The 26573-nt window shown below is 54.0% G+C and overlaps 10 protein-coding genes across 10 annotated transcripts; 3 read left to right on the forward strand and 7 right to left on the reverse strand.

Moving 5' to 3' along the window:
* Positions 1-266: 266 nt before the first annotated feature.
* HER10_EVM0005139 (uncharacterized protein) lies at positions 267-2126 on the reverse strand (the record flags this gene model as incomplete). Its single annotated transcript, XM_035474763.1, has 4 exons — positions 267-1334; positions 1390-1670; positions 1729-1800; positions 1866-2126. The coding sequence occupies 4 exons, from the start codon at positions 2124-2126 to the stop codon at positions 371-373; spliced, it is 1578 nt and encodes a 525-aa protein (XP_035332588.1). The 3' UTR covers positions 267-370.
* Positions 1878-3542, forward strand: HER10_EVM0010677 (NADH ubiquinone oxidoreductase subunit NDUFA12). Its single transcript, XM_035480129.1, has 5 exons — positions 1878-2494; positions 2551-2571; positions 2628-2712; positions 2783-2984; positions 3041-3542. Exons 1-5 carry the CDS (start codon positions 2444-2446, stop codon positions 3090-3092), a joined length of 411 nt encoding a protein of 136 aa, XP_035333275.1. The 5' UTR covers positions 1878-2443; the 3' UTR covers positions 3093-3542.
* Positions 3528-5568, reverse strand: HER10_EVM0009460 (tRNA-guanine transglycosylase). Its single transcript, XM_035478946.1, has 2 exons — positions 4952-5568; positions 3528-4881 (listed from the first exon to the last, which is right to left on the reverse strand). Exons 1-2 carry the CDS (start codon positions 5184-5186, stop codon positions 3668-3670), a joined length of 1449 nt encoding a protein of 482 aa, XP_035333118.1. The 5' UTR covers positions 5187-5568; the 3' UTR covers positions 3528-3667.
* A 331-nt stretch (positions 5569-5899) lies between these two features.
* HER10_EVM0011129 (AMP-binding enzyme) lies at positions 5900-10473 on the reverse strand. The gene has a single exon (XM_035480567.1). The coding sequence runs from the start codon at positions 9998-10000 to the stop codon at positions 6161-6163; it is 3840 nt and encodes a 1279-aa protein (XP_035333342.1). The 5' UTR covers positions 10001-10473; the 3' UTR covers positions 5900-6160.
* An 872-nt stretch (positions 10474-11345) lies between these two features.
* Positions 11346-13811, forward strand: HER10_EVM0011003 (LCCL domain-containing protein). The gene has a single exon (XM_035480445.1). It carries the CDS (start codon positions 11744-11746, stop codon positions 13724-13726), a length of 1983 nt encoding a protein of 660 aa, XP_035333321.1. The 5' UTR covers positions 11346-11743; the 3' UTR covers positions 13727-13811.
* A 164-nt stretch (positions 13812-13975) lies between these two features.
* Positions 13976-14407, reverse strand: HER10_EVM0010781 (uncharacterized protein; the record flags this gene model as incomplete). The annotated part of the gene is made up of 2 exons (XM_035480230.1): positions 13976-14076; positions 14161-14407. 2 exons carry the CDS (start codon positions 14405-14407, stop codon positions 13976-13978), a joined length of 348 nt encoding a protein of 115 aa, XP_035333288.1.
* A 1731-nt stretch (positions 14408-16138) lies between these two features.
* HER10_EVM0003809 (uncharacterized protein) lies at positions 16139-17278 on the reverse strand. Its single transcript, XM_035473473.1, has 2 exons — positions 16650-17278; positions 16139-16590 (listed from the first exon to the last, which is right to left on the reverse strand). The coding sequence occupies exons 1-2, from the start codon at positions 16986-16988 to the stop codon at positions 16201-16203; spliced, it is 729 nt and encodes a 242-aa protein (XP_035332426.1). The 5' UTR covers positions 16989-17278; the 3' UTR covers positions 16139-16200.
* Positions 17279-18459: 1181 nt separating this feature from the next.
* On the forward strand, positions 18460-19745 carry HER10_EVM0005976 (phospholipase/Carboxylesterase superfamily protein). Its single transcript, XM_035475574.1, has one exon. The coding sequence runs from the start codon at positions 18868-18870 to the stop codon at positions 19705-19707; it is 840 nt and encodes a 279-aa protein (XP_035332707.1). The 5' UTR covers positions 18460-18867; the 3' UTR covers positions 19708-19745.
* A 27-nt stretch (positions 19746-19772) lies between these two features.
* HER10_EVM0004799 (WD domain-containing protein) lies at positions 19773-21548 on the reverse strand (the record flags this gene model as incomplete). Its single annotated transcript, XM_035474431.1, has 2 exons — positions 19773-21197; positions 21248-21548. 2 exons carry the CDS (start codon positions 21546-21548, stop codon positions 20110-20112), a joined length of 1389 nt encoding a protein of 462 aa, XP_035332538.1. The 3' UTR covers positions 19773-20109.
* Positions 21549-21776: 228 nt separating this feature from the next.
* On the reverse strand, positions 21777-25265 carry HER10_EVM0002867 (putative WD domain-containing protein). Its single transcript, XM_035472560.1, has 5 exons — positions 23632-25265; positions 23176-23579; positions 22639-23119; positions 22440-22584; positions 21777-22391 (listed from the first exon to the last, which is right to left on the reverse strand). Exons 1-5 carry the CDS (start codon positions 24296-24298, stop codon positions 22292-22294), a joined length of 1797 nt encoding a protein of 598 aa, XP_035332332.1. The 5' UTR covers positions 24299-25265; the 3' UTR covers positions 21777-22291.
* Positions 25266-26573: the final 1308 nt, after the last annotated feature.

The following is a 26573-nucleotide window of genomic DNA, read 5'->3' on the forward strand; positions in this document are numbered from 1 at the left end:
TGCCCTCTCATCTCTGTGAGAGGTTAGGCATAGCCCCGAGTTCGATTCTCGGTTTCGGAAACTTTTGCTCTCCTCACGCATCTGTTCAAGCAAGCGATTCGTTTTTTTGATTATCCTTAGCTTAAGGCAGCAGTGTTTCTTCCCTAGTCATTGATTCTGTCATTTGTACTGCTCACGATGTTGTTTAGGACACCCGGGTTCGTCGCAGCTTTCAGCAAGTAGTTCGGCTATTTACCACACAAGATGATAATTGACAACCAAAGGCACGGGTATCTTTATTATGCAGGTCGTACACGGGAGCTCTCACGATAGACTTCCGCCAACTGAGTCCAAGTAGCTCCAAGTCTATCTATCTTACACGGTCGAAAGTTTACAAGGCACCGCCCACGGCCTGGGCGATCCACATGGCTATCCTCACCTGGATGCCAACCCGCCTCTCATTTTTGGAAAAGTCCTCACGGGTTACTCGCTCTGCGTGATCTTGAAGCCACGTCTGCTCCTCGCCGAGGCGCTTCTTGAGGTCTTCGTCCTTTGTGAGGATCATGGCACCAGCCTCAAGATCGTGGGTATAGCTGCGTTTGGTATAGTTGGAACTTCCCACAATACTGATTGATGGGTTTCGTTCTCCCGGCAGCGTGATCCAGAGGCCCTTGGCATGGTATGTCCAGCCGCCGGGCTCGCCGATTGTTCCTTTGCGCCACTCCTTTAGAGCAATTGAGTCGTCAAGCTTGCGGTCGTGGACGGCGCGGACGAAGCGGCGCGCGAGGAGGGTGTAGGCGCCTGGCAAGAGTCCAGACACGCCTGGGGATTGATAGAAACCATTTGCCTGCTGGGAGGCGGTAATTACGACATTGTTTTGTGATGCCGTCGACAGCAGGAGCTTGGTCAGTGACGGCGCAGGGTTGAAGTAACCTGCGGTAAAGGTCCATGACGAGCCGGCGTACTCGGGCTTGCCAAGTGTTGATAGTACATGAGTGACGGCAGGAAGCTCTGTAGAGGTGTTTGGGCTCATGAGCTGTGTGAGTTGGGAGAGCATGTAGACCTTGGTGTCTTTGCCCACATCCGCAGAGGCTGCTTGCGTGGGCGAAATCAGAGCATTGAGGGCAGGAGTCGTGGTGCCAATGAACTGCTTCGGCTCTTTAAGGGGAGATGGCGCGGGGTTAGACTTGGGCCAGGTCAGGGCGAAGCCAGCAGGTTCTTGCGAAGGCTGAACGAGAAAACTGAAAGATGATACGCCCTGGTGGATGTTCCAGAAGTAGTCGGTGACCTCCTTGGAGGAAAAGAGGTGGTAACGATCTTGTCGGTTCGTGAAGTAGTCTGATGAGAGGTTCGCCCTACATAACTGTTAGTCTCAGTCCTAACTCGGAATTCCTTGCAGCAGCTCCATACCCAGAGAGAATAATTTCGTCATCAACGCCATATAGCTTCATGTGTTGTAGGCCCCAGCCCTCGTTGATGCGCTTCGGTATGTACTTCTTCCTCAACCCCGTCAGGTTTGGTGTGTGGTACATGCGGATTTCCACTCTGTCTGGGCCAAACTCCGACACGAGTGGTGCTAGAAGGGATGCGCATGACGGATTCGGCTCCTCTCGCGTGCCTCGTAGGGCGTCCGTCAGAATGCTCAGCTTCAGCTCAGGGTTGTTTCGCAGAGCTTCGTGTAGGGTCGCAATCTGGACATGGCCACCGTCAGAACCTGGCCCAACTCATGCGCATGCAATGTAAACTGACCAACTCTTTCTCTGTCTTTCCGATGTATAACGTTGACAGGAAGATCCTCTTCTTTGCATTCCGTATCCGCTCCTAAGGTACACCCCGTATTAGTCCCCAAACCCCTAGCCAGTGCTGCGCGTGTTCGTAATGCACACCTTCAATGTCTCGTAGAAATCGGCCGGCGTTCTGATAATCTGAATCTGGGAGCCATTGATGCTGAAAGAAGGTGCGATCCTATCGAGTTCGTTCGCGAACGGCGCAAGCATGCCAGCTGCGCTACCGGAGCTTGAAGCCGTTGGGGTACCAGCGGCGGGCGTCGCGAATTGTCGGCATTGCGGTTGCGCGCGTGTAATGTTCGTTCGGGCAAATGGGAGCTTGAGCTTGGTAGAGCACCGCGACACGCCACGTACAATCATGTCGTCTTCGTCTTTTGGTATTTCACCGCCACGTCTGGATGTTTAGTAGTTACTCTTCTCGAAAAAGTTCATCCAAAGACGGAGAGCTCTCGAGGTTCCAAAGTTCTGGGGACCAGGGTGCGTGTATGAAGCTCTGTCATTGGCGGCGGGGGTTGCCGTGAGCGCCAGGGAGTCCAAAGACCAATTGCCTTCGAGTTTATGTAATCCAGAGCTCCACTCTGGCACCAGCGTCGCTCAACCTTCCCAAACGTCAGGTCTTCAATCACATCGTCGACAGCAACCAATAGCTTCTTGAGGTCAATTGACCAGCCGCCACCATGTCGACCCCCGGAAGAACAATCGCCAACCTGCGCAAGGTTGGAATCAAGGCATGTATCCTCCTGGTTCAAACGTTGTCGCTGCCATCGCTAACTTTCGCTTCTAGAACTATTTCCGCCAATTGCTGGTACATGGCCTCCCGAACCCCCCGATCGCAATTGCCCCTCTAACGCTCGAGAATAGTACATCGGCGACACCAAGCATGGTCGTCTTGTAGGCGAGGATAAGGCCGGCAACAAGTACTTCGAGAACAATGACGAACTTCCCCGTATGGAACCCCCAAGCGGACAGCGCCAAATGGACGATGAAGGACCGTGGGGCTAACATGCAACAAATAGTGCGTACGCGCTGGGTGGACTTCAAGGTGCACGACTACGACTCGGCGCAGGTTGAGCCTGGCTGGCACGCTTGGTTGGGATACATGGTCGACAAGCCGCCCACCGAGGACGCCCTTCTCCAGACCAAGACTCGCAAGTGGGAAGTGCCACACGTGCTTCCCAACTTCACGGCTACCCCGGGAGCCTACAAGCCATACAACACGTGAGTGGAAGTGCCGTCACTTGAAGTTGAGGTTGAATTGCTGACAATCGGTGCAGAGTCAAGCCGAAGATTCGTGCGTGGGAGCCCAAGGCAGTTGAGAGACAATGAGTTGCGGAAGAACGGGGTTGATGTATATAAGCCAAAGTCGCTTAACGCAATTTCAGGGGTTTTCTTTGTGTTAAAAACGTTGTCGATGTTTTACGACGCGGATTCGCATTGAGTGACGGTTGACCAAGCATCGGCATTGGCATTGGCATGAAGGGAGATTTTACAATATCTCAAGGAGCGGCCTCAAGTGGCTTGCATACCGCTTCTCTCACTATGGTAAATTCTTTAGGAGAATGAACAGCCAGGCTTCCAGCAGATTCAAGGTGACAGGAACGATATTCCAGGCATTGCCATCCTATGAGATGGACTAGCTGGGGCGCGTGACGCGTCCGATGTTGGAGTGCTGGGTGATAGCAGCGTTCATATCTCGATTGTTTGGCTGCTATTGACTTTCGAGAGATACACAGAGGGGAGGCCGACGAGGGAGAAATTTGTCTTGTTTCAAGTGGCTTGTTTAGTGATTTCGATACTACTAAGGCCTTTCCATTTCGCTGGCTTGGTAGATGATAACCACTATGGCTCCCGATCATCCATCGGGCCCTTCGTAGGTGACCAATATCCGTTGTCTCGGACTACTACTTCTTGCCAGCAACCTCAGCGAACCCCTTCTCCTCAAGTTCCAGCGAGCCCAAATCCGGCACAAGCGGCGTTTCCGTACCCTCCGCTGCTACCGCCGCTCCGTTTTCCTTGGCTGCGACGCCCTCACCGTCCGCAGCGTAGTCAACCCACGCCGGCGGGTTGATTCTGCTAGGATTCGCCTCGCCCTTGAAGTGGTAGCCCCTCGCCCTCGGTCTCGTCCCCGTACCCTGCGGCAGTTCCGCTTCGTACGCCGCGACGAAGCGCTGCGACTGCTCCTCAAACTCCGCGGCGCCCTTTGCGAGGGTCGCCCGGATTCCGGCGAAGAAGTCGGCCATCACCTGGTGATTGTGAATCTGCAGCAGCGTCCAGCCGAGCATCTCCTTGGCGTTCAAGAGATGGTGGAGGAAGGCCCTGTGGTGTGTCGTGCAGGCGTAGCACTTGCAGCCCGGGGAGAGGGGTTCCATGGCCACCTCGTTTTCGGGAGCCCACATATCGTCGCCCAGAGGCCTGATAGCATTGCCTTGGCTTTCGGGGGGAGGGAAAGTGAAGGACAGAGCTACACCTGCGTCGGAGATGGCGTTGATGAATGGTATCGTGCAAATATCGACTCCTAGGGAAATCTGTCGGAGAATAGCTTGTGGAGTCTCGGGAATGTGCAATGACAGACGAGGAAGAGAACCCAAGGATTTGTGGTGGTCCTCGATATCGGGCAAAATATCAACATCGTAGATAGCCAGCCCTGAAAGCGAGTCGACCACCTCGTCCGCGAGATGACGAAGGTACTCCCACTGCACAGTGTACGGCACCGCAAGAACAGGCGCAAACACCGAGACCCCAGACGCCTTGAAGAGTTCACGCCTCTTGGCCGTCAGAAACACATCGGTCCATTCCTCGGTTCGCTCGGCCATGCGAACAAGCTTCTTTGAGGCCGGCATCGTGCTCGTGTGGAACAGATCAGCGGGGCCAATGGCGATGTCAGGCTTCAGCGTCTCGACAGCCGCACAGTACTCGTCGGTGGAGAGGTTCCTGAAGCCGGTCGAGGTGAAGATGGCCACGAACTTTGCGCCATTGCCCACGGGAGTCTTAACCGCTGGGTTTCTCCTGGCAGCGAGAACCGTAGCTATGCTTTCGGGCAGGCAAGAAAAGGTGTGGAGTGGCTTCTTTTCTGGCGAGGGTATTGAAAGCGCGGAAGGGTTCTTCTTCTCAATGACTTTGGTCGATAGTTAGCTTCGCGGCACGATAAATAGGTTAGACCAGAACGTTTAGATTAAACTACTTACAGTCCTCGAGCGCCATGTACGCTCCACTGAAGGGCGCATGTTTCTTCAAATTATCCGGGGTGACATGAGGAAGTACACCCCTCGAAGCGACGGCATAGTAATTTGGTGTCTCGATGGCTCTCCGCTTAGGAACGCTCAGTTTCCCGAGACGAGCTGCAGTTGTGCCATCCAAGGACTTTTTTAAAATTTCGAAAATCATGCCTTCTGCCCCGTCGAGTTTTTCCGCATCACTCATCTTGACACATCGGCGACCCTTCCAGCTGTGTGTGAGTCAACCCTGGTGCCGCAGAGTTCCGTTGTAGTCGGTTGTCAGGCTCACAAAGAAATCCTTGCAATTTGTGAGGTATATTAACAAAAAGAAAGCTTCTCAAATAGCACTCGTTGGTTGTCACTCGCTCACTTTCACCATATCACCATGTCGAGGGTTAGCGGTCGTTCTAGCGTAAATGGTGTGAAAAGGAAAAGAGCAGCCACAGCATTGTAAAAGCCACACTTTTCCGTCTGATTGTGGCTTGATCCCTGGCTTGCCCTCCTTCCCCCTCGGAATCTGTGGGACGGTGGATCGGGCGGGAAGCAGGTGCCCCGGCCCCCGGGCCAAGTGATTGCGGCGGGGTACCGATGGGGGAGACGCTGCAGGGGTTTCTGGGCAGCGCAAATGCATTTCGATTTGAGCCAATCGTCAAATCCCATGTTTTGATCCGATCACCCCATGGCCAAAGCATCTTGGAGTGTACCCGTCTGAATGTATGGGGACCTAACGGAGAGTAGCGTTGTTGCTGCTTTTGCACACTGCCTTCAACATTTCACTCCCATTCGGTACCGCTGCGCCGGTCGGTACGGCTATCGGGGTGCTTCGGAGGCTTGGGGAATGACGTACATTTGCCGTAGCTGGTGCAATATCGAACGATTTTCAGATGAAAAGGTTGGAAGGAAGTGACAAGTTAATGATCGGCAGGCTGATGGATGGAATGTTGAGGAGAATCTACCATGCTGCGTCCATTAGCTTGAGGAATTGTGCCTGGACAGCTAGAGGTCCATTCAATTCCATGTGGCCAACAAGAGTAACGCATTCATGAGGTGCGCATCAGAACGTTTTGAACTTCGATTTCATGTATTATTAAGATCTTGCAATCACAATTATATACCATACAATAGCAAGCCTATCCCCTCTATCCTTCCATCTATCTACCAAATGATGATCCGAGATGATCAAATAGGCTCATCTCTAGGCTCAATGAGCACCTCGTTGACGGCAACATGTTCTGGCTGACACAGAGCGTACACAATCGAAGAAGCCACATCCTCAGCGTCCAGGACCTTGGCACCAGTAGGCTCGCCGTACTTCTTGATTGCCTCGGCGTCTGTAGAGATACCCAGCAGCTCTGTAGCCGTGTTGCCAGGTTGAATAGATGTGACGCGGAGACCCGTACCGGCCGTCTCGAGACGCAAGCTCTGCAGAGTTGCTTCCACAAAGAACTTGCTAGCAGAGTAAACACCCAGGCCAGGGAAGACCTTGCGGCCAGCGTCGGATGAGATGGCTACGATGTGACCCTTTCCTCGACCCAGCATGCCAGGGACCGTAGACGACAAGCAGTGCAAGAGACCCTTGCAATTGACATCGACAGTGCCCTCCCACTCGTCAGTCTGGTTGTTCGCCATCATAGTGAAGTACATGACACCGGCGCAGCTGACGAGAATGTCGACCGGTCCAAGCTTGTCGGCTGCCGCCTGCATGAGCGACTCAACATCTTCTTTCTTCGTCACATCCGTCTTGTGAATGAGGACCTTGCCGCCAGTGCCAGCAAGCTTGGCCTTGACACCCTCCAGGGCTTCCGTGCGTCTTGCCGCGAGAGCGACATGGGCGCCCTCCTTAGCAAGCCCAGCGGCAACAGCTGCACCGATGCCGGAAGAGGCACCAGTGATGACGGCGACCTTACCAGCCAGACGACCCTTGTTGACGCGAGATGTAGCTCCGTTGGCGTTTGCTCGGCGCGGAGGTCGAGAAAGCCAGCCTCTCGCGCAGAAGTGTCGAGTGTAGGTCTCGAGCAGATCAGTATCGATCTTGGGGCGAGGCAGGTTGTACTTGAGCAAAGCGGAAGCCGTGGCCTCGTCCTTGAGGACGGTCACAGCCTTGAGAGTCTCTGCGGTAGGCATACCACCGCGAAGGATGTCAACGGTGAAAGGGACGTCGCCCGCGGTACCGAAACCTCTCTTCTTGGTCCACAACTCCACCCAATCGTCCCAGGGCACGCGCTCGGTCGGGAAGCCGAGCTCATTCAGGCTGTCGAAGATGTAGTTCGCAGAGACTGGGTTGGGGTCACCAAGGTGGTAGACCAACTGCTCGGAGTCGGTGTGGTTGGCGAGAGTCGTGATAGCTGCGCTGACGAAATCGACAGGCGTCATCTCGGCGAACCATTGGTCAACATACGGCGCCGTCTTGAGGTGTAACGACTCGACAATCAGGGCGTTCAGAAGATCCCATGCGTTACATGAGCCTGTTTTGCTATGGCCACTGATTGTACCAGGGCGGTAGACCTTACACGGCATACCTCGACGAGCGGCCTCATAGACCAGCTTCTCAGCCACCCACTTGGTCTGTCCATATCCGTCGATCAGCTTGTCGGGAACATCATCAATGTCAACCATGGCGTCTTCAGAGTGGCCTGCAACAGATGGTGTCAAAACACCGTTTGTGGAAACGTGGTGAAGGGTGGCACCGCTCTTTGACGCCAGGCGTAGGATTTCTCTTGTGCCTCCGACATTGGGGCTTCTCAGTGCAGCATAGGGATAAACCAGGTTGACAGTCGCAGCAGCATGAATGATGACCTCAACACGGGAAACGATGTCATCATAAACCTCTGAGGCAAGACCGAGATGCTCTCGCGACAAGTTTCCGGGCAGAACCTCCATTCTGTCGAGTAAGGAGTCTTCCCAGATGCCAAGATCAATCAGGTTCTTTCGGATTCTAGCCATTCCAGCAGCACGCATCTCGTCGGTAGGATCCGTGAAGCGGACGAGGCAGATAATGTGTGCCGAGGTGGTCTCCACAAGATACTTGAGAAGGAAGGCACCGAGGTATCCAGTTGCACCGGTCAAGAGCACGGTATCAGCATCATTCAGACGCCGCATAGGAGTGCCGTTGGACTGAATGTCGTCCGGCAAAATGGAATCAGCACGAAGAACCGCTGGAAGGTCCGCCTGAACAGCCGCCGTGTGACCGTCACGAGCATCGCAAATTGCTTGCAGGTGTCCTTGCAGTGTTGGCGTACCCGCAAGAGGTGCCAGCGGAACTGGGAATCCAAACTCCTTGGCGAATCTGTTTGCAAGGTCTGCGAGAACAAGGGAATGGCCACCAATATCGAAGAAGTCGTGCTCCTCGGTGATGGCACTATCAGGCATGTTGAGGGCAGCCGCCCACAGCTTCTTGACGGTCTCGATCTTGACCTTGGTGTTTTGCTCCTTTTCGCCATTGACTGCAAGCTTCGGGCTTGGCGGCGGCGGCAGGGCCTTCAGATCAGTCTTGCCGGAGACGCCGTGAGTAGGGAGTTGTTCAAGCTCGACCCAGTAAGTTGGAAGCATGTACAGAGCAAGATGCTCTCCAAGGACACGTCTGGCTGCAGGGCTGTATCCAGACTCGTCAATGACCACATCTCCTCGGCCCCGCTTGTCATCGTTGTCGCGAACAATATAGGCAACAAGTTGTCTTTCAAGGCCTTCTCCGTGAGAGGAGACAGCGCAGTCACTCACAGCCAAGTGCTTCACAATGGCGTTTTCGACAGCACCTGGCTGAACGGTGTAGCCACGGGTCTTGATCATACCGCCTGCTCGACCAGTGATCTCCAGAAGACCGGAGGGAAGGACTCTAGCGAGATCTCCAGTACGGTACATGCGTGCACCTTCCTTGTTGACAAAGGGATCCGGGTGGAATGCCTTGGCTGTTGTCTCTGGCAGGTTGAGGTAACCCCGCGCCAGGAGGTCGCCGCCCACATAGAGCTCTCCGCTGATGTTGTTGCCAACCCTGTTACCATCTTCGTCCATGATGTAAATGTTTTCTGGGTTCATCGGCGGGCCAACCGGGCAGACGCGGGCTTCAAAGTCAATAAATGTGCTGATATCACCGGCTGCGACCTCGTGGGTCTCGCAGGCGCTGTAGACATTGAGAAACCTGGTTTCGGGCAGGGCCTTCATTCCCCTGCGGCAGAGGTCAGTTGTGACCACCTCGCCGTTCAACCAGAGAGACCGCAGCTTGGGCAGGCGCTTGCTCAAGTCGGGGTGACGAGACAAGACGGTTGCCAGGAGGGTAGGTGTCATGAGCGTGTCTGTGATTTGCCGAGACTCGAGCAAGTTGACAAGAGCTGATGGGTCGTAACTTGCACTGTCCGGAACAGCAAAGACAGTCGCTCCCCGCAACAAGGGGCGAAGCATCTCCCACACGAAAAACACATTGCAAGCTACACGATCTCCTGGTTGCAAATCGCTGAGACCAAATCTGAGGTCATATGAGAGCACTGCTGCCCTGTGGGGATTGCAGATGCCCTTCGGTTGGCCAGTGGTGCCAGAAGAGTATGAGACGAACATAAGGCGTTCGAGATCATCGCTGGCGGGCAATGGCAAAAGTTCGCCATTGGCATGTCCATTGACTGTCGTTTTACTGGGTTCATCAATGACAATGATCGGCACTTCCGCCTTGATGTGGTTGACGTGTGCGCTTTGAGTGATAACCACCGAGGGCTTTGCGTCCTGGATGACGTCGCGCAGGAGCCCAGAGGGGTATGCGAGCTCAAGTACCAGGAAAGCACCGCCTGCGCGAAGAGCTGCCAATGAAGCGATCACGTAGTCGGCGCTTCGGCTCATGAGCACACCAACGAGGCTATCTCTGCCGACTCCATAATCTCGACGCAATTGGTCGGCGAGAGTCTGCGTCTCTTGGTCCAATTCCGCATAGGTAAAGGTTCGTGATTCATCTTCAAGGGCCACAGCGTCTGGGGTAGCCTTAGCCTGCTGCTCAAAGAGCGCGGCGATATCCTTGGTGATGTCGAGAATAGGCATGTTTATCAGTTGTTTGATAAGGGGTATATGGAAGACAGGTTGACTGGTTGAAACAAAAAGGAATCACCTCTGGAGAAGCCGATGAGAGAATAAACGGGAAGAAAGGTCACAGACAGTGAAGTCTAGATCAGAGGTTGGCTGTTGTAGAGGAACAGATTAAGCTCTGGCACCTTAATAAATGTGGCAGAACAACTGTAGTGTTGAGTCTGGGAAGGAAGGAGGTCACGAGACAAGTTGGTTGCGAGAAGCTCTTGCAACCACTCAAGTACTTAGTTGAGGCGAAGGAGTGACGCGGAAAAAGCAAGACCAACAGGAGCGAAGGCGAAGGTGTGTACCTTGCTTGGCTACAAGTCCCTTACCGGCTAGAGGTTCCTCAACAAGAACGAGTCCCCCGCCGACGAAGCGTACACGTGTAGGGAAGAGACGGTAGCACATGCACACCGACAGCCGTCGCGAAGCGATGAAATGTCGGTACGGGATAGCCCAGTCCAGTCCATGGCATCCACTATCAGACACCATGGCCAATGAGGTGCATGGTTGCCAAGTTGACCAGCAGTTTAAATGGGTCAAAAGAAGGCGATAGAAGCCAGGAAAGTTGCTGCATCCAACTCAGTCTAAGATGAAAGAGTGTGGAAGGCAAGGTTCAGCTGGATCGTTTGTCTACTATGTAAGTATCAGTAACAGACAAAGCCCTAGCGCCATCAACCACGTTGCTGGAGGCTGGGATTGATCCAACAGTGACCCTAAGCATATAGGCGGCGTAGGATGCTTCAATTGAGAGATTCACTCTCGATATTGCGGTAATTATATCGTGAGCCTGCGAAAAAGTCAACCTTGATATTCCAAGCACATGTCAAATTTGCAAGGGCGATGTCGGTGACGAAAAAGTCTAAACACGTGGGGGCCAGAGTGTCATTTTAAGCATGAACAAGTGAGAGAGTTGCAGTTTGTCATTTAAAGCCAGATGAACGCACGAGATCAATCGTGCACCTGCCAAATGACTCGCTGTTTTTCCCGACAAACAATTGAGGGCGGCGTCTAGACTGCGCCACCAGGTCGGTATGGGAGTCGGTCCGCCATGTGGCTGAGACTCGGCGTGGGGTATCGGTGGCTAGAGAAAGCGGGTCGCTTGCCCCTCCGACACCCGCTCGCCGCAGCTCCGAAGCAGGATGCAATTCTGTCCGTTTCTGGTCCACTAAAGCGGCACCCACGGTACGTACTCCCTCTTTGACGTTGCACTTCGTCGCCACGCGGAACGCCGGGCAAGCGCAAGGACCACCCGATGCTCCACCTGCCAGGGCCAAGTCAGACAGGGAACAGAGGTGCTTCGGTGCCGCGGGATCGTCTGCTTCAGGATCACCTGGCTAATGCGGTTCCTGAGCTGTCCCTCAGCCACAGCGCTGTCACTCAATAGGCTGCCGTTCTTTCGTCTGAAGTTTCCGAAGCCAATGCGTCGCCTCCTCGAGCAACTCGATGGGAGGCCAGCGAAACATTCGTTTCACGACCGAGAGAACCTCGTCACTTGATAGCATCGCATTGATACCACTGTTCACTGCCCTTCTGGTATGACCTCTCGCCCGACCCCAATGCCGAGCCATCCTCTTGCTGACTGATCGTCATGGCGTAGCCGCCCTCGGTTTCCTAACCACTTAGGTCCTTAGGTCTCGCCCCTTGTCCGATCCGCCGAATCGTCGACGACTCACCTTACATATCTTGCCTAGCCCCCACGTACATTCCTCCACTATGGATGACCGAAGACATGAGCAGGAACCGCTCTTGAGCATCATGGAGCGACAGCAGGCCGACGAGCCTACGAACCGGGCAAATGCCACAGAACATCCCGATGCGCCGCTTGAGGACAGCCCTCGCCGCGAGCTCGAAGTCGATGACGATTCCGGCCCATCGACACCCCGGTTCATGCAGGACGAAGGACACTGGAAGCGTTGGAGATGGGTGCCATTCCCGGTGCGCCGCATCGTGAAGGCTACCGCGAAATGGTCCACAGGTCCGCCAAACCCACACGATTACAAGATCAAGCCCATCTTTCCTCAGGTTCAAGAGTTCCCTCTTGTGTTGGTTGATCGATACCTCCGAAAACTCAAGCACCGGGTCGGCATCGTTTTTCTTTACTTCGCCATTTGGATCATCACATTTGCTTTGGTCAAGAGGAGCGAGACATTCGCTACAGAGGTTGAAGGTTGGGGAGCCCCCTCGCAGATTGGATGTGGTGCAGCATACTGGACGAGAGGAAATAACTGCGGCCTCAATGGTGCGGATTGCCGCCCGTTCAATGGCAGCGGCTTTGCCTTCAGGTGCTCAGCCAACTGCGCCGGCTACATGGTCTTGAATCCAAGAGCGGTCGGAGACCAGGAGATTGTCTACCAGCCGCTTGTTATCGGCGGACAAACCGACAACTCGAGCTTGCCGATTTACCGAGGAGACTCGTTCATCTGCGCCGCTGCGATTCATGCCGGTGTGATATCCAACGATAATGGAGGTTGTGGTGTCGTCCGCCTCGTTGGGCGAAACGAGGACTACTTGAGCTCGGAGAAGAATGGGATCGACAGCATCAGCTTTGACTCCTACTTTCCACTCTCGTTTACGTTCGAGCCTGGCATTCAATGCCGCGCCAAAGACCTGAGATGGAATTTGTTGGCGGTCTCGGTTGTTTTCACGACGGTCCTCTCTCTGTTCACGTCATCACCTTCCCTCTTCTTCTTCTCAATCTTTACTGGCATGTTTTGGCATGTCGGGCTCGCCTCCGACCCCCCAAATCACTACTCGGTTGCGGACCTAGTATCGAATATCGTTGGCAAATACCTCCCGGCAATGTTCTGCGCCTGGGTCATGTTTGACAAGATGGGAATTCGACGGACGCTCAATGGGCTTACCGCTCAGGTGGAGAAGACGATCTTATGGCTCGGTGGTTGCTGGGTCGGTGCGCTTACCAACTATACCTTTAGCTTCATTCCGATTCAGCGTCTGAATGCGCATGATCTGAACCAACAGCCGGGAGCAAAGGCAGCGTTGGCCATCATCATCATCGTCTTGGTGGTGATCACCGCCAAGCAAATCTGGTATTTTAGACAGGAGGGCCGTCTCCTGAAATACCTCAAGCTGTACCTCCTCTTCGTGGCGGGTATTATTGTATGCCTTGTCCTGCCAGACCTGAGCCTACGCATCCACCACTACATCCTGGCGTTACTCTTGCTCCCGGGAACGAGTATGCAGACCAGACCTTCACTGCTCTATCAGGGCATTTTAGTCGGTCTCTTCATCAACGGCATCGCCCGCTGGGGCTTCGACGCTGTTCTCCAGACACCTGCGGCCCTCCAAGGCGATGCCCAGCACGGGTCGGTCTTGCCCAGCATTCTCCCACCCGTCATCGACCTGGGTCAAGCTATGTGGAGCATCAACTTCACTTGGGCTACTCCTCCCGATGGAGCGCGCTACGACGGCATCAGCGTTCTTGTCAACGATGTAGAGCGCTTCCGAACCTACTTTGACGACGGACCCGTACCTCCAACGAGTTTCCTCTGGAGTCGCCAGAGCGATCTCGGCATGAACGAATACTTCCGTTTTGGATTCATGGAAGGCAGCGAGAGCTATGACTTTACTAAAGCTGGCATTTGGAATGCGGAAGGTAAATGGATAGACATGCAGCCGGGCCCTTCGATGATTAGGGGTCGGTCACTGGTAGATGATGACGAGAGCGTGCCACGGTGAACTTTGATGCGTGATGAACCTGCTTTTGCTTTAGATGTCTAGAATAGCGTACGGATTTGAAATATCAGAATTTGTTCACTACCGCAACCTTTTCGTTCTGCTTTGATCAACCGACGAATTTGAGCAAAACTTGGACTCTTTTGATTGTAGTGGTATCTTAGTGTGAATGAGAATATGCTACCCAAAAAAACAAAACACCAAAGTTCGCCCAGATTACTCGGTCTTGTCTGCATCAAGATCACACCCCCCTTACGCTCCCTGTCTGCGGCGGCAAAGGGGACGACCACGCTCGAGCGTGTTCGGGTCGCAATCCAACCTGCTGTCTTCAATGCAAGTCAAGCTTGAGCCGCCTAATCACGGAGAATCTCATTAGCAAACGGCAATACATAAAAAAGACCCATACTAGAATGCAAGGGGCTCGGAGTGAGCCTTACAGTTGTTGATGCTGTCCGGAACACAACGGCCAGTCTGACCGTTGACGTTGCAGACGTCCTGCTTCAAGCTCGTGTTGGCGACGCAGCAGGCGCCGTTGGGGACGGGCCGGTTGGCGTTTGCGCCCTGGCGCTCCATCAGGAGGACGTCGCGGCGGGCTGCGGCCGAGGTGGGGTCCTCTACGGCTGCGGCGCTGGCGCCGATGGCCATGGTGAGGGCGAAGAGGGCGGTTTGGAGTGTGAACTTCATTGTGCTTGGATGTGTGGTGTTCGGCTTGGGGTATCTCGAGGAAAGAACTGATGAAATGATGTAATTTAAAGTTACGGATATAGTAGAAAGACGAAAAAGAGTGTCCGGCCGGCGGTAGAGAAGCAGAAGAGACTGAACTGTGGTGATGGGGTCAGAGATAGTCAAGGGGAGATGGGACGAGCGAGAAATGGCTATTATATACGTCTGCTCGGGAGTTGGAGCATGAGGCCCGATTAAGCTTCCCCTCCCTTAAGTGTCAAGTCTATAATCCCGTTAAGGTGGCTCACGATGTGTCAAAACGAACGCCTCCTGACTTCAGCCGGCCAACTCTCAAACAAGCGAGCAACTCGACGCGAGGAGACCGGACTATTCGGATTTTGGTTCCCAGGATCTTACCGACGGGATGATGAGAGATCTAATGCAAAATCCTGGCAAAGAATGGGGAGGGCCTGGCACCTCTCTCCCCTCTTCTCGGCTGAGCCAGCCGTAAGCGAATAGGAGCACATTTCACTCTCGCTTGCTCGTATCCCGAAGCAGAGATCTTGATCCTCAAGAAGAGAGAGAAGGGTGACGAGAGGAAGAAGAAGGGGGCCTGTCGTCTCATGCAACATCCCAAAAGGGATCGAAGCCAAAAGAAGCTCAAGTACGGATGAGACGAACAGGGGTGAGGGAAAGGGCTCATTTCTTTATTTTGGCAGCCTCTCCGTCACGATGCTTGAACGCACAGGTCCAAATATGGATTAGTCCAAGGGATGTGTTCGGGAGATGCGGCGACGATGTGACGGTTTGGGGTTTTGCGGTGTAAGATGGTAGGGATTTTTTCGTCTGGACAGTCGATGAAACGTGTAAGAGGCAGGGGGTGGTAATCGTGGGCTTCCCCTGCCTTTCGGCGAATCGCCGTCGGTAGAAGAGGCCGAATTGTCGGGGGGAGGCGTGACTAACAGAATTTGAAAGGTAACTCTTCCTGAGATGCACGGGAGGAAGAGGAGATGGACTTCCATTTTCAGGTCACTGGCGTGTAAGTGAATTACGTAGGCTGAAATGGGCATTGTAAATGCGCCTTACGAGATCCTCGGTGACCACCACGACGAGTGATTTGAGTTGGGTGTTTCTATGAAGTATCTGCAAGTACACAGTATGTAGAGCGTTCAAGCAAATGCCACAGGGCCGTGGTCTAGAACATATTGGGTGATGGGAAAGATCTGCCGAATCTATCACACATCGTGGGGTATCGTCCCAGTGACGACCTTTTGATCCACCAAACAATACGCATCCCCGATATCTGCCGTCTGATCTCAGATGGCATGTAGATCATCTTCGGACTTCAATGACCCAGGAGTCGTGAGATTGTTCTCAAGTTCAGAAGTCTTACTCGCTTTCTTCTATATTGAACGTGGAAATAGAGCTCTGACAACTCAAGAGGTGCTTCTGGCACGGTGTCAGACGTACGCAGTTTTGAGCAAGACCTTCACAATCAGCCGTAGAATGTCCGTAACCGATCTAGATGTGCCTCTGGGACGGAATCAATCAACGAACGAGTTGTCGATCTTGAAAGTCGCAACGACAGTACGCGTGCAATGGCATGCTTCACGCCCAACTACATGTTGAAAGCACTGTCATTCTCCGATGCAAGCTTGGAACAGTAAGAAAATTGGTTGAAAGTTGCTTTAAACATTTATTGAGAATATCCTCGCGAGCCGCCAGAGCCCAAAACGAGTCTTACACCAACCCATCCCCTCTTATGCCGGTCACATTAACCCCGACCTAACCTCTGCGACATACGTGAACTCCCTTTACTCCTCGTCCTCCTCCTCAGCAACATCAGCAGCCTCGACAACAGCCTTGCTCGCCGTCTTGGTTCCCTTCTTCCCCGTGCCCTTGGCCCCGGCAGCGCCAGCGTTTCCTCCGGCGGCCTTGATGGACTGGTCAACGACGTCACCGGCCTTCGTAGCAGTGGCGTCGTCCTTGGGCACCTCGGTGGCGGCCGGGTTGTCAGTGGAGGCGTTGAACTTGAGGGCGGTCGCGGGCTTGCCGGCGTTGGCGACGTCGTCGGCAATGTTCTTGTTGAGCTTCTTGGTCTCCTCGTCCAGCTTGGCCGTCACGTTCTTGCCCTGCGCCTGCTGGGCCTGCAGGCCCATGACGGTGGCCGTGAGCTTGAGGACCTTGTTCTGGATCTTTGCGCGCTGTGGTACCGTTGTTAGTCGCCTGGTTCAACAGATTGAAGAAGATCCCGATATCTTACCTGAAGAGCCAGGGCGTCCTCGCCGGGTGCCGTCTTTGCGATTTCGACATTGTAGGCACCGCGCTCGGCCTGGTTGGCAATCTTGTTGACGTTGTTGAGGAAAGCCAGATCCGCCTTGTCGACGGTGGACAGGTCCGTGGGCAGACCGCTCAGCTTCTGGAGGGCGTCCTCCTTTGCGGTGCCGGCATTCTTGCCGCTGATGGATAGCTCGTCAAAGGTCTTGGCCGTCGTGAACACGGCGGCGCGCTTCTGGAGCCTGCTGCCGGACCAAGAGATGTCCCGGGAGGGAGCGGCCGAGGCAACGGCGACGAGAGTAGTGAGAACGGCGGAGAACTTCATTTTGTCTCGGTGTTTAAAATAGTTTATAAGAAAAGAAGGGTAATAATAGAAAGCAACCGATTATAGATGTTTCTTGAGCGAGAGACGGGTCTGTTGGAAACGACAGCACAGCTGTGAAGAAAGAAAAAGTGAAGGTATTGGAAATGAAGCAACAGAGATTGACTTGATGAGAGAGCTGGGTATCCGAACAGCCCGGCGGGATGTCTGACGATCTTATAGATCGAGTGGAGGCCTTCCTCCATCACTGCCTTACCTACACCTAACAAGCTCATCTCAATGTTGTCTCTCCATCCATGGAAGAGCATTGACGCTATAGGAAGAACGTTCGGCGGCGCCGTCGGAAGTGACCAAATCTCGCCAGCGTGTAACGATACCCGCTTCTCGTCTTCTTCCTCGAAAGAGGCAAAGAGAAGATCGAGGAAGCAGGGCTGGCGGCGGGCGCGGAGGCCGTTTCAGGGTGAGATCATTCCGTGCTGGGGTCTATGGACAATCATTTTGTACAAACATAGAACGGGTCCTTCGCTGCCTTGCGGTGAAGAACGCTGTCCGAAAGAGACGGAGATTGGAGGAGAGAAAGGGAGTCTGGAGACCCGACAAGCGGTAACCACACTGGTGGATCGTCTCTCTCGACGTCTAAAGACGCCGGTGCCGGGGCCTTCCTTGTCCTGCACGGAGGCTGAGCCTTAATGCCATCCCCTCCACGTCGAGGCGTCTTGCATGTCGTCTCATGATGTGATGGCGACGAGTAAGGTACAGAAGTTGGAGAAGAGAGTCAGGACACGAGAAAAAGGCCTCGAGTCAGCCGGCGCAGCACAGAGTTGTGCGTGCTTTTGCTGCGACGAACACGCAACCACTTGGCCACGAGGCAACCGCCGCCTGCTGAACTGTGCGGGAAGATTGCAGGACAGCCAGCACGGAGTGCTCTGAGGGAGATTGAGGTTGCTGGCTGACGGCGGTGCTGAAGTGCGGCTCTCGCTCATGCGAGAGGAAAAGTCAATCTTGAGACGAGTTTTACTGATGTTTTTGACAGCCTGAACCTAGAAGAAGAGATGAGATTGGTGTCTGTGTGAAGAGCAGCATGAGCGTGAGGGTCAGATTTAGCCGCTAGGTCGCTTCGAATCCATCAGAAAGATGAATGTCTAGACCTCTCCCCCAGATCTAACGTCCCGCATGTGTCCCTGAAGAAAGTAATCATGGATAGATTGTAAGGTTATTGCCCCCCATATTACACGCTCACGGGAAACATACGGTGGGCTAGAAAGGTCGGGTAGGCGGGAGGGAAGTGATTAAAATCAGCCCTGTAGTGATTGTAAGCATTGAGAGGCTGAAAACTGTTAATCTATCACACATGGCGTTTGAAGCTTGTATTTCGTCGGGGAAAAGTGGAGACGACGGTTGGGTTATTTTCTGCCTGTTAATTTACGTCTTGTTCCTCCACTCACACAACGCTCACTCGCCACTGCGTGAGCAAGAAAAAAAGCTCGTGTCACTGTGAGTTCAAAGTTCAAACTCCCAGTGTGAGGAGCCGAAGGTCCCGCCCCACTTGGAGATAACTTCACCTCATCCGACCTCACTGCTCAACCCATCCACACACACGCCTATTCCTGCCCACCTCACGCAATCAACACTTCACCAGGCCAACCCAGCCCGTAAACGCTAAACATACGCGGCTTGTCGGACTTTGTTCCTTCTCATCGCCACTTACCAAATCCCGGCCGAAAGATAAGTCCAGAACAACAAGGGTGTACTCTCGCCCGGCTACTCAACGCATCACGTTTCCCAGAAACCGCAGACTTTCCACCCACACTCAACCTAAACGCCAAGACCACAATCCAGACTCACATCAACAACCTAAACAACAACCAAAAAAAAAAAAACAATGCCTCCCCGGATCCCAACCCCAGAAGACTTCACCCAAGTCCAAAAAGTCCTCCCCCTAACCCTAGCCTTCCCAAATCCCCCAGAATCCACAACCGCAATCCTCCTCCTCTTCCACGGCCTAGGCGACTCCGAGGCCCCCTTCGCCTCCTTCGCCCGCGCAATGTCCCTCCCGGGCGTCCTCTCCATCTCCCTCCGCGGTCCCTCCCCGCTGCCCCCGTCCATGCTGCCCGATGACGGTCACCCCTCCTCCACCTCCTCCGCAAACCCCGGTCACTTCCACTGGGGCGACGACATCACCTTCGACCCCTCCACAGACGCCCTCGCCACGGACCCGGGCTTCTCCAAATCCTCCACCCTCGTCGTCGACCGCCTCATCCGCGACGCCCTTGTCGCCCGCTGCGGCTGGGAGCTCAGCGACATCATCCTCTTCGGCTTCGGCCAAGGCGGGTCCCTGGCCTTGGGCATCGCATCGCAGCTCCGTCTCGGCCCAAAAGTCGTAGACGTGACTGAGTCCTCCAATCCCACCCCTGCTGCTTCCTCTGCATCTAAAACCAAGAGGAACGACAGCCACTTTGACGAAAACACCCTCAAAGGCGTCCTCTCGATCGGAGGTCCCCTGCCACCCTCCATGGTTCCCACAGTCAGCACGCGGGGCAAGTGCAAGACGAAAGCGTGTCTTGTCCAGCTTGACGACGACGCCTTTGACGCCGTAAAGGAAGAGTTCCTCGATGTCAGAGTCGTCAACTGGAAGAGGAAGGACGTGGCCATGCCCCGTGATCGGGACGAGATGTTCCCCTTGATGCAGTTCTTCGCAGAATGCCTCAAGAGCGGTTGGTGAAGTGGCCTTGAGCTAAACGAGTTACGAATCGAACTGGACACACAGACTCGACTACTTTGACTGACGATTCCTCAGCGTTGGCCGCGCCTTGGATGATGACAGACTTGATCCTTGCTTACTTTCCTCAACTTAAAAGAGGAGCTTGGGTGGCTGGCTGGCAGACAAAGCAGTGACGTGAGGTTCGTCGCTCCTAATCATATGGAAACTTGGACCATGTCACTTCTCATTCAACTGCACAAGGTTTGAGGCGGTAATGAGCATATGGGATACTAGTTATTGACTGTTGAAAAATGCCTCCAAGGATCGTGGCTACGGACTATAATGATAAGGCTATTCAGCGGTTTGTTTCTTTCTCTTCATTACCTCCTGTTCGCCCCCAGAGATGTAGTCGAATCTACACCATCAACTGTGCGATGATTGCAGCGGGGCCGGTGCTGTCGAAGCACGGCCAATGTCTCCCAACTGGTGGGGGTTCGGCTTCTGGTTCTCGGGTGCCGGAGTCGCTGCGCTTGATTGCATTGCGTGTTGCTTTGGTTCGCCCTCATCAACCTTGACCGTGGGATCTCCGCTGAGAGCATGCGGAGCCGTCTGGCCCTGCATACTGACCGTTTGGTCGTCGTGGACGCTGTGGGGCACTGCTCGTGTACTGACTGGCGCCATGACATCCTGGCTAAGCCTGTGATCGTGTACAGGAGCGGCCGTCTTGGTTGTCAAGTCATTGTGTACCGTGTGCTCCGTTGGCTCTTCAGTTACGTTGACGGTGGGGTCCTGGTGAACGCTATGAGGGAGGCTGGCAGCCGGTGTCGCTGTCTTGGGATCTATATTAATCTGATGAGGGGACAGCCGTCGAGCCACTTGAACTATTGGGTCCTCGTGGACAGTATGCGGATGAATCTCCTCAGCAATTCCAAAGAGAGGATCATTGTGAACAGTATGCGGGAACTGTCTGTTTCCAACTGGCCTCTTTTGGTCTTGACTGAGCCGGTGGGGCTCAGCGAAGTCAGCTACCGTGACGCGAGGATCTTGGGAACTCAGAGTAGGACTCTGACTTTGCTGGGTGTCCGGAGTTCTCGCAGGAGTGTGTTTGTTGCTGGTAGGAGGAGGCAATTGCTGGGAGCTGGCTTCCGGGGTAGCCTTCGCCGGCGGACTTTGTGGCTTTGCCCTCTCCTTTGAACTGCCGGATTCAGGTAACTCGACAATTCTCGGTAGGCTCTTTTCCTTCATCTGCATCTGCGCGGGCGACTCATACGGATGGTTGGGCTGAGGCTTGAAGCGACGAATCTCAACTGGTGGGGGCCCTGGCGAGAAAGGGTAGGTGTTAAACTTTTTACATATTTTCTCTCGCACCAGGACTTCATTATGATTCCCCATCAGAGTCCAGAATGGGTGGGCACAGGCGTGAAGTTCGTCGTCCTCGGTGCTACCCGTGATGGCATATCGGTTCCGAATGTCACCACGTTGGTTGCTGAGCGGCCTTCTCCAGTTGCACACTGCAGCAGTCAGATAATGCCTGCAAGATTTCTTCAAAGAGTTTCCTTACTCATAGAGCTCAGGAAACACGACCAACATGGACTGCTGCAACCACCTGAAGGTGGAGTTAAAGGGTCCTCGCCATAGGCAGCTCGCTCGAGTCTCTCGGCGGTACGAGCATACACCATGCATGGGCACAGCGCTGCTTCTGTAGTAATCTCTCGTTGCTTCGCTAGCCAATTGTGCGATCGGACCTGTCCCATGATGGGCTGTTTGTCTGGCTCTCGTCGTTGTACTGTCTCCGTTGAATTGTTCTCGCGCCTCCGTTGCCCTGCGCTGCTGGATGCTCGCGTGTTTTTGGGTCGGTCCATGTTGATCTGAGGGTGAATAATGCAATCTAAAGAGGATGATCGATGATGTAAGTAATGTCAAACGAAAGACCTAAGTAGCCAAGACGTACACGATGGACGGTCCCTAGAAGGTTAGATGGATGATGGAAGTCAATGAACGATGTCAGTCAATGAACGATGTCAGTCTGTGGTAGCTAGGGATTACTGGAGGGAAAGGGACAGTTCCTTTCTAGCAAAGTCTCAATCAAGCAGGCAGTGTGCACTTGCAAGATGCTAAAGGCTGGGCCTTCCTGGATTGACGTCGCTGCCGCAGTCTTTTGCTAGAAATACGCAAGAATTGCCTCTGGCTAGGCCAGGCCCGGCATGCACACGAGGGATTGCCTTCCATCCATTTTGCCACTCGTTTATGGCGGAAAGAAGTAGGGCGAGATTGCAAGCAAGCCAACCTTGACTGTGCGTGGTTCAAGTGCCTGCCTCCTCGTTCCATGACAATGAACAATGCTCGCATCAAGGAATTGTGCAAGCTAGCAATTGGTGCCGCTACGATGATAGTCTTGGTAATAGGGACGGTAATACAACATTGATCGTTCTAATTGCAGTGAGCCAACCCAACCGTGGTGGTATCCACGAACGGCTCCTGTCACCTCACCCTTATACCGCAGCCCAAAATGCGCCGTGACACCATAATATGTTGATGAAGGGAGGGTTGTTTCCATTCCGATTCCGACCCTGCTCTACTCGGCCTTGACTCGCACCGCAGTCTGCTATTCCTCGGCACGCTCTTCCTCTCTCCAGCCATTCGAACTTCGGGAAGCGCCGTTATGTAATGATCTTAGAGCTGTGCTCCGAGTCTTATTCGACCATCTAGGCCGTGTCAGCGATAGTAAACGAGAATTTTTACGGCACACTCACATTTTGACCTTGCCATCGTCGCCACATGAGGCCAACATACAAGGGTCTGCCGGGTTCCAGGTGACAGCGTTAGTTCGAGGTTGATGCCCCTCAAGTCTCTCCACTGCAGCGCCGCTATTCTTGTGCCAGATGAGGATGTTTCCATCTAAATGCAGTTTGTCAGTGTCTGCCATCATACACTCAGTCACTATTCACATACCTTCACTGCCGCTTACAACGAAGCTCTCGTTCGCGCCGCCAAAAGCACTCCGAATTATGAAGTCGCCCCCAGTGTGACCCAAGAACTTCTGGACCGACGTTCGGTTTACCAGATCTATCAGTTGCAGCTCGCCATCCTTTTTGTTAAGGAGCAAATGCCGTGAATCTTCGCTAATACTCACGCATGTCGGCCGCGACTTGACCTCCATTTCGTACTCTAGCTCGCGTGTGAAGGCGTTGTAGACGTGAATCTTCTGTTCGTCGTCGACAGCCACGAGCCAGTGACCGTCCGGAGAACCACAGATGTCCTGAACTCTATGCTTTTTGCCCCATTCGCACATCATCTCGCCAGAGATGCTCCACGTACGCAAGCCGTGTTGCTTGTCTAGAGATCCGGTAACAAAAGTCTTGCTGTCCGCCGCCCACACACAGCCACTCGCAGGCTCCTCAAATCGCTCGAGCTTCAAAACTAGCTCTCCAGTCTACGGATATGTTAGCACCAGGGTCGAGGGAAGTTCTGTGAATGGAAATTACGCACCGTGGTGTCCCACAGCCTGGCATACTTGTCCTGTGAGCATGTGACGATCATGGAGTCATCGGGGCTCCACGACAGACCACCGACACCCTGAGCATGCGGACGCAAGATTTGAGAGACCGAGAAAGAAGGCAAGTCCCAGATGACAACAGCTTCGCCGCTTCCACAAGCAGCCAGTCGCTGGCCGTCGTGAGAGAACAAAACTTGCCAGACTTCGCCAGTCAAGTCTGTGAGCTCTAACGCGACGTCAGTAGGGAAGTGACTCCGTTCACAATAGTGATCAGAGTATAATGAAGGAGATGATGCGGTTGTATGCCAGAGGCAGCTGTCTATTTGGCTCTGCTTCACCTGCTGTAGAAGAACGGCAAGACGATTCTCTGGCAGCATAACCGAGGGCGAGATGCATTCTATCCTTTTGTCAATACTCTATCTGTCACTACAGGCATTGGTGATACTCACTGGACAGTTCAGACAGCAGGACCTTTCTCGACTGGCCGTGAGCACCATCCCATTCGGCCTTAGCCTTCAAGTCTTCTGTTGACTGGCACATGAGAAGACTGGAGAGGAAATGGAGCTTTTGAGTATCTTGGTATAGCGGCGTCAGCTCGGTTCGCAGCACCATCAGAGCCCGGGGAGTATCTCGCTGCTCCAACAACTCGAGAAACTTTTGTTGCCGCAGCCAAAATCGCATGACATTCCGGTCAGAGCCAGGGGCCAAGACGAGACCGTTCCCGGGTTGGCTTCGATCCTCGGACATGACGGCTCCGAAAAGCAGCTCTTCGGCTTCACTCCACTCGCCGCTAACGACTGCGCTCCTAAAGGCGGCGACCGTCGGGCTCTCTAGCTCGTAGCCGCTATCTTTGCTCACGCTCTCGGCAGCACCCTGGTATCCCATGTCGGACAGAGCCTGTATGAGTATGCGGGTGACCTCTTCGCGATCATGTCCATAATAGGTTGAGGGAACGGGTGTCTGAGCTTCCTTGTCAGAACGGGATGACCCGTTCAGGGCAGCGGCTTTGCGAGCACCGTTTGTCGCGGAGGCAGTCGGCGGGGCCTCCGTCGTTGCGCCGTTGGAGTACGTCCTCGACGTTCCATTTGAGGCTGCTCCATCGCCGTCTGAGATCATGGTGGAGTCTCCTCTTCTGCGTTTTGAACGATGTAAGCCGGTTCGACTGGCAGCCGCGGACGAGGTAGGAGAGTCTCCCCGGTCCGCGTCGGAAGCTCTTCGTCTACGGCCCAAGACCTGACGGGGCGCCGAGGGAGATGCTATCGCTTCGGGGACAGTCGAGGAGAGTTGGACGGCGGTCGGTTGGTAGTGGCTCGAAGTTGTAGAATCGTCAGAAGAGGAGGGGCGGGAAGCCGCGGGGGCTTGGGTCGGAACTGCGGTTGAAGATGTCTGGTCCGGCGGGGTGGGCACTTGTTGGTTGGCTGGATCAAGATGGGAAATGGAATTCGGATTGTAGTTGGGGTCCAGGTCGGCCTACGTTACCGCGGGAAGGCCCCGCGGTTGCTCTGGTCGGTCGATATCTTGGAAGGGACGGCGACGCCTATGTTATGGTAGGAATGTTGTGGCGAGTGCTTTGTCGCTAGGCGTTTAATTACAGAATAGCTCGAGAGAGGGTCGTGGTGCGGACTGGACGCGGATGCGGACGGACAGACTTGTGGGCGTACGGTGCAGTAGGGCGAAGCAGATGAGGTGCGTGAGATGGGAGGACGAGGTCTGGGAGCTGAGAGAAGGTGCGTGAGGAGGGAAGAGAGAGCGAGGGAGAAACGTGGGCCGTGAGACGCAAGGTAGTGTAAGATGGGAGGTGAAGCTTTGAAGTTTGGAGTTCATGGACGCAGGTGTCGGGGTTGCTAGATGGCAGAGGTCATACCTAGGTACCTTAGACGTCTCCTTGCCTTCCAGGTTCCATTACCTCAATGCCGGTGATGGGTAGCACTCTGTACCTTCTCTGTAAGGTGTTCGGTAGCACAGTACCTCTGCAGACGCAGCCTTCACTTGCCGGGAGAGGTCGCTACGTAGGCTGGGAGAGACCCGTGGCCGGCAGCGGCGCACTGCTGCAGCACCCTGACTGGGCAAACGCAGGGACAAGCGGGCAAGCAGATGACGGGATGCTTCTCGATTGGACACCCGGCAGTGTCTCTGCGCACAAAGGTGGAGACGGATGACCTGCTTGCTGGGGTGGTTGGAGGAACGACTCACTAAACGCAATCTGGGACAGTGAAGCTCACTAACACACCACCCAAGAACACCAGAAGGATCTCAACCCGCCTTACCTTGCCTTAAATGACCAGACTGAGAGGGGGGAAGAGGGTCACATGCTTGGCTAGTATCTCTCTCATGAATCAGTGAAGTAGAAGGGCGATTTACAACAGATGGCCTATAACGTTCTCTCGCGTCAGGACAAATGGCTGGGGAAGCTTATCAGTCGGCTCGGTGGATATCTCCGAGAGAGAGCAGAGGTTAGGTAGGTTACCTCTCCACGGTAGTACCTGAAGAACATGACAGTCACACACTTTGCGAGACGTTCCCAAATTACACCAGTTGCTGTCGTCAATATGACGAGACGTTCATCTTTCAAAGTGTCTCGGCACAAGGCATCGTCCATATAGAAAGTGTGGACGAACATGCAGTCTGCCGTCAGCCGTCTTGATCGAGGTTGCATGTCGCACTGCCGGCCACTTAAACGCACCTCAGCTGCCAGAAAGTCTCCAACGCCTCAACGCCTCATGGAAGTGCCCTGGTCCAGCTCTTCACCGGTTCCTTATCGCCATTCGTTGTTTCGGTCCGGGCGTTGAAGCAACGAACCCTTGTCCAGGTGGTATGCAACTTGCTGCAGTATCTTGCGTCCAGCTGTAGAAGACTGAGGATTGATTCAAGCCTACCTAAATTGCCAGGCAATAGACTACGGCAAAGCTCCCAAGGATGCGCCAGTAGACATTTATTCTTTTGTCAGTTGAACTGGATTCTGGAGGTACGTATCGACTTTTCTCGCAGCCAGCTTATGCCGAGGTGCATGTATTCTTTGGTGTGTCGAAAAAACTTGGGTTTCAGGCAATGCTTGGGGAGATAGCCAGGAGGAAATAGGTAATCAGAGGAACAAGACGAGCAACGACTGGTTAAAGGTGACTAAATTCTGAGCATCTCTAGACTTGCGTATTGCAGATTGGGTCAAATTGAGTTACTCGCCAGCGTAAACATCATTGCAAATGTTACTCGTATGGCACTTGCGTGGCACAAGTGACGTACGCTTAGGCACCTACTTTTTGTTCCAAAATGTCTAAAGGTGTGAGAAGTGCGGTGTACGGCGTACACAAGGTGTGCTTCCCATGAGACCAAGGTGTGTCAGGAGCTGTCCTCGGTGTACGGTGTACACTACCTACCTTCCTAAGGCCAGCCC

The sequence above is a fragment of the Colletotrichum scovillei genome (assembly GCF_011075155.1).
Source record: "Colletotrichum scovillei strain TJNH1 chromosome Unknown Contig00006, whole genome shotgun sequence".
Lineage (NCBI taxonomy): Eukaryota > Fungi > Ascomycota > Sordariomycetes > Glomerellales > Glomerellaceae > Colletotrichum > Colletotrichum scovillei.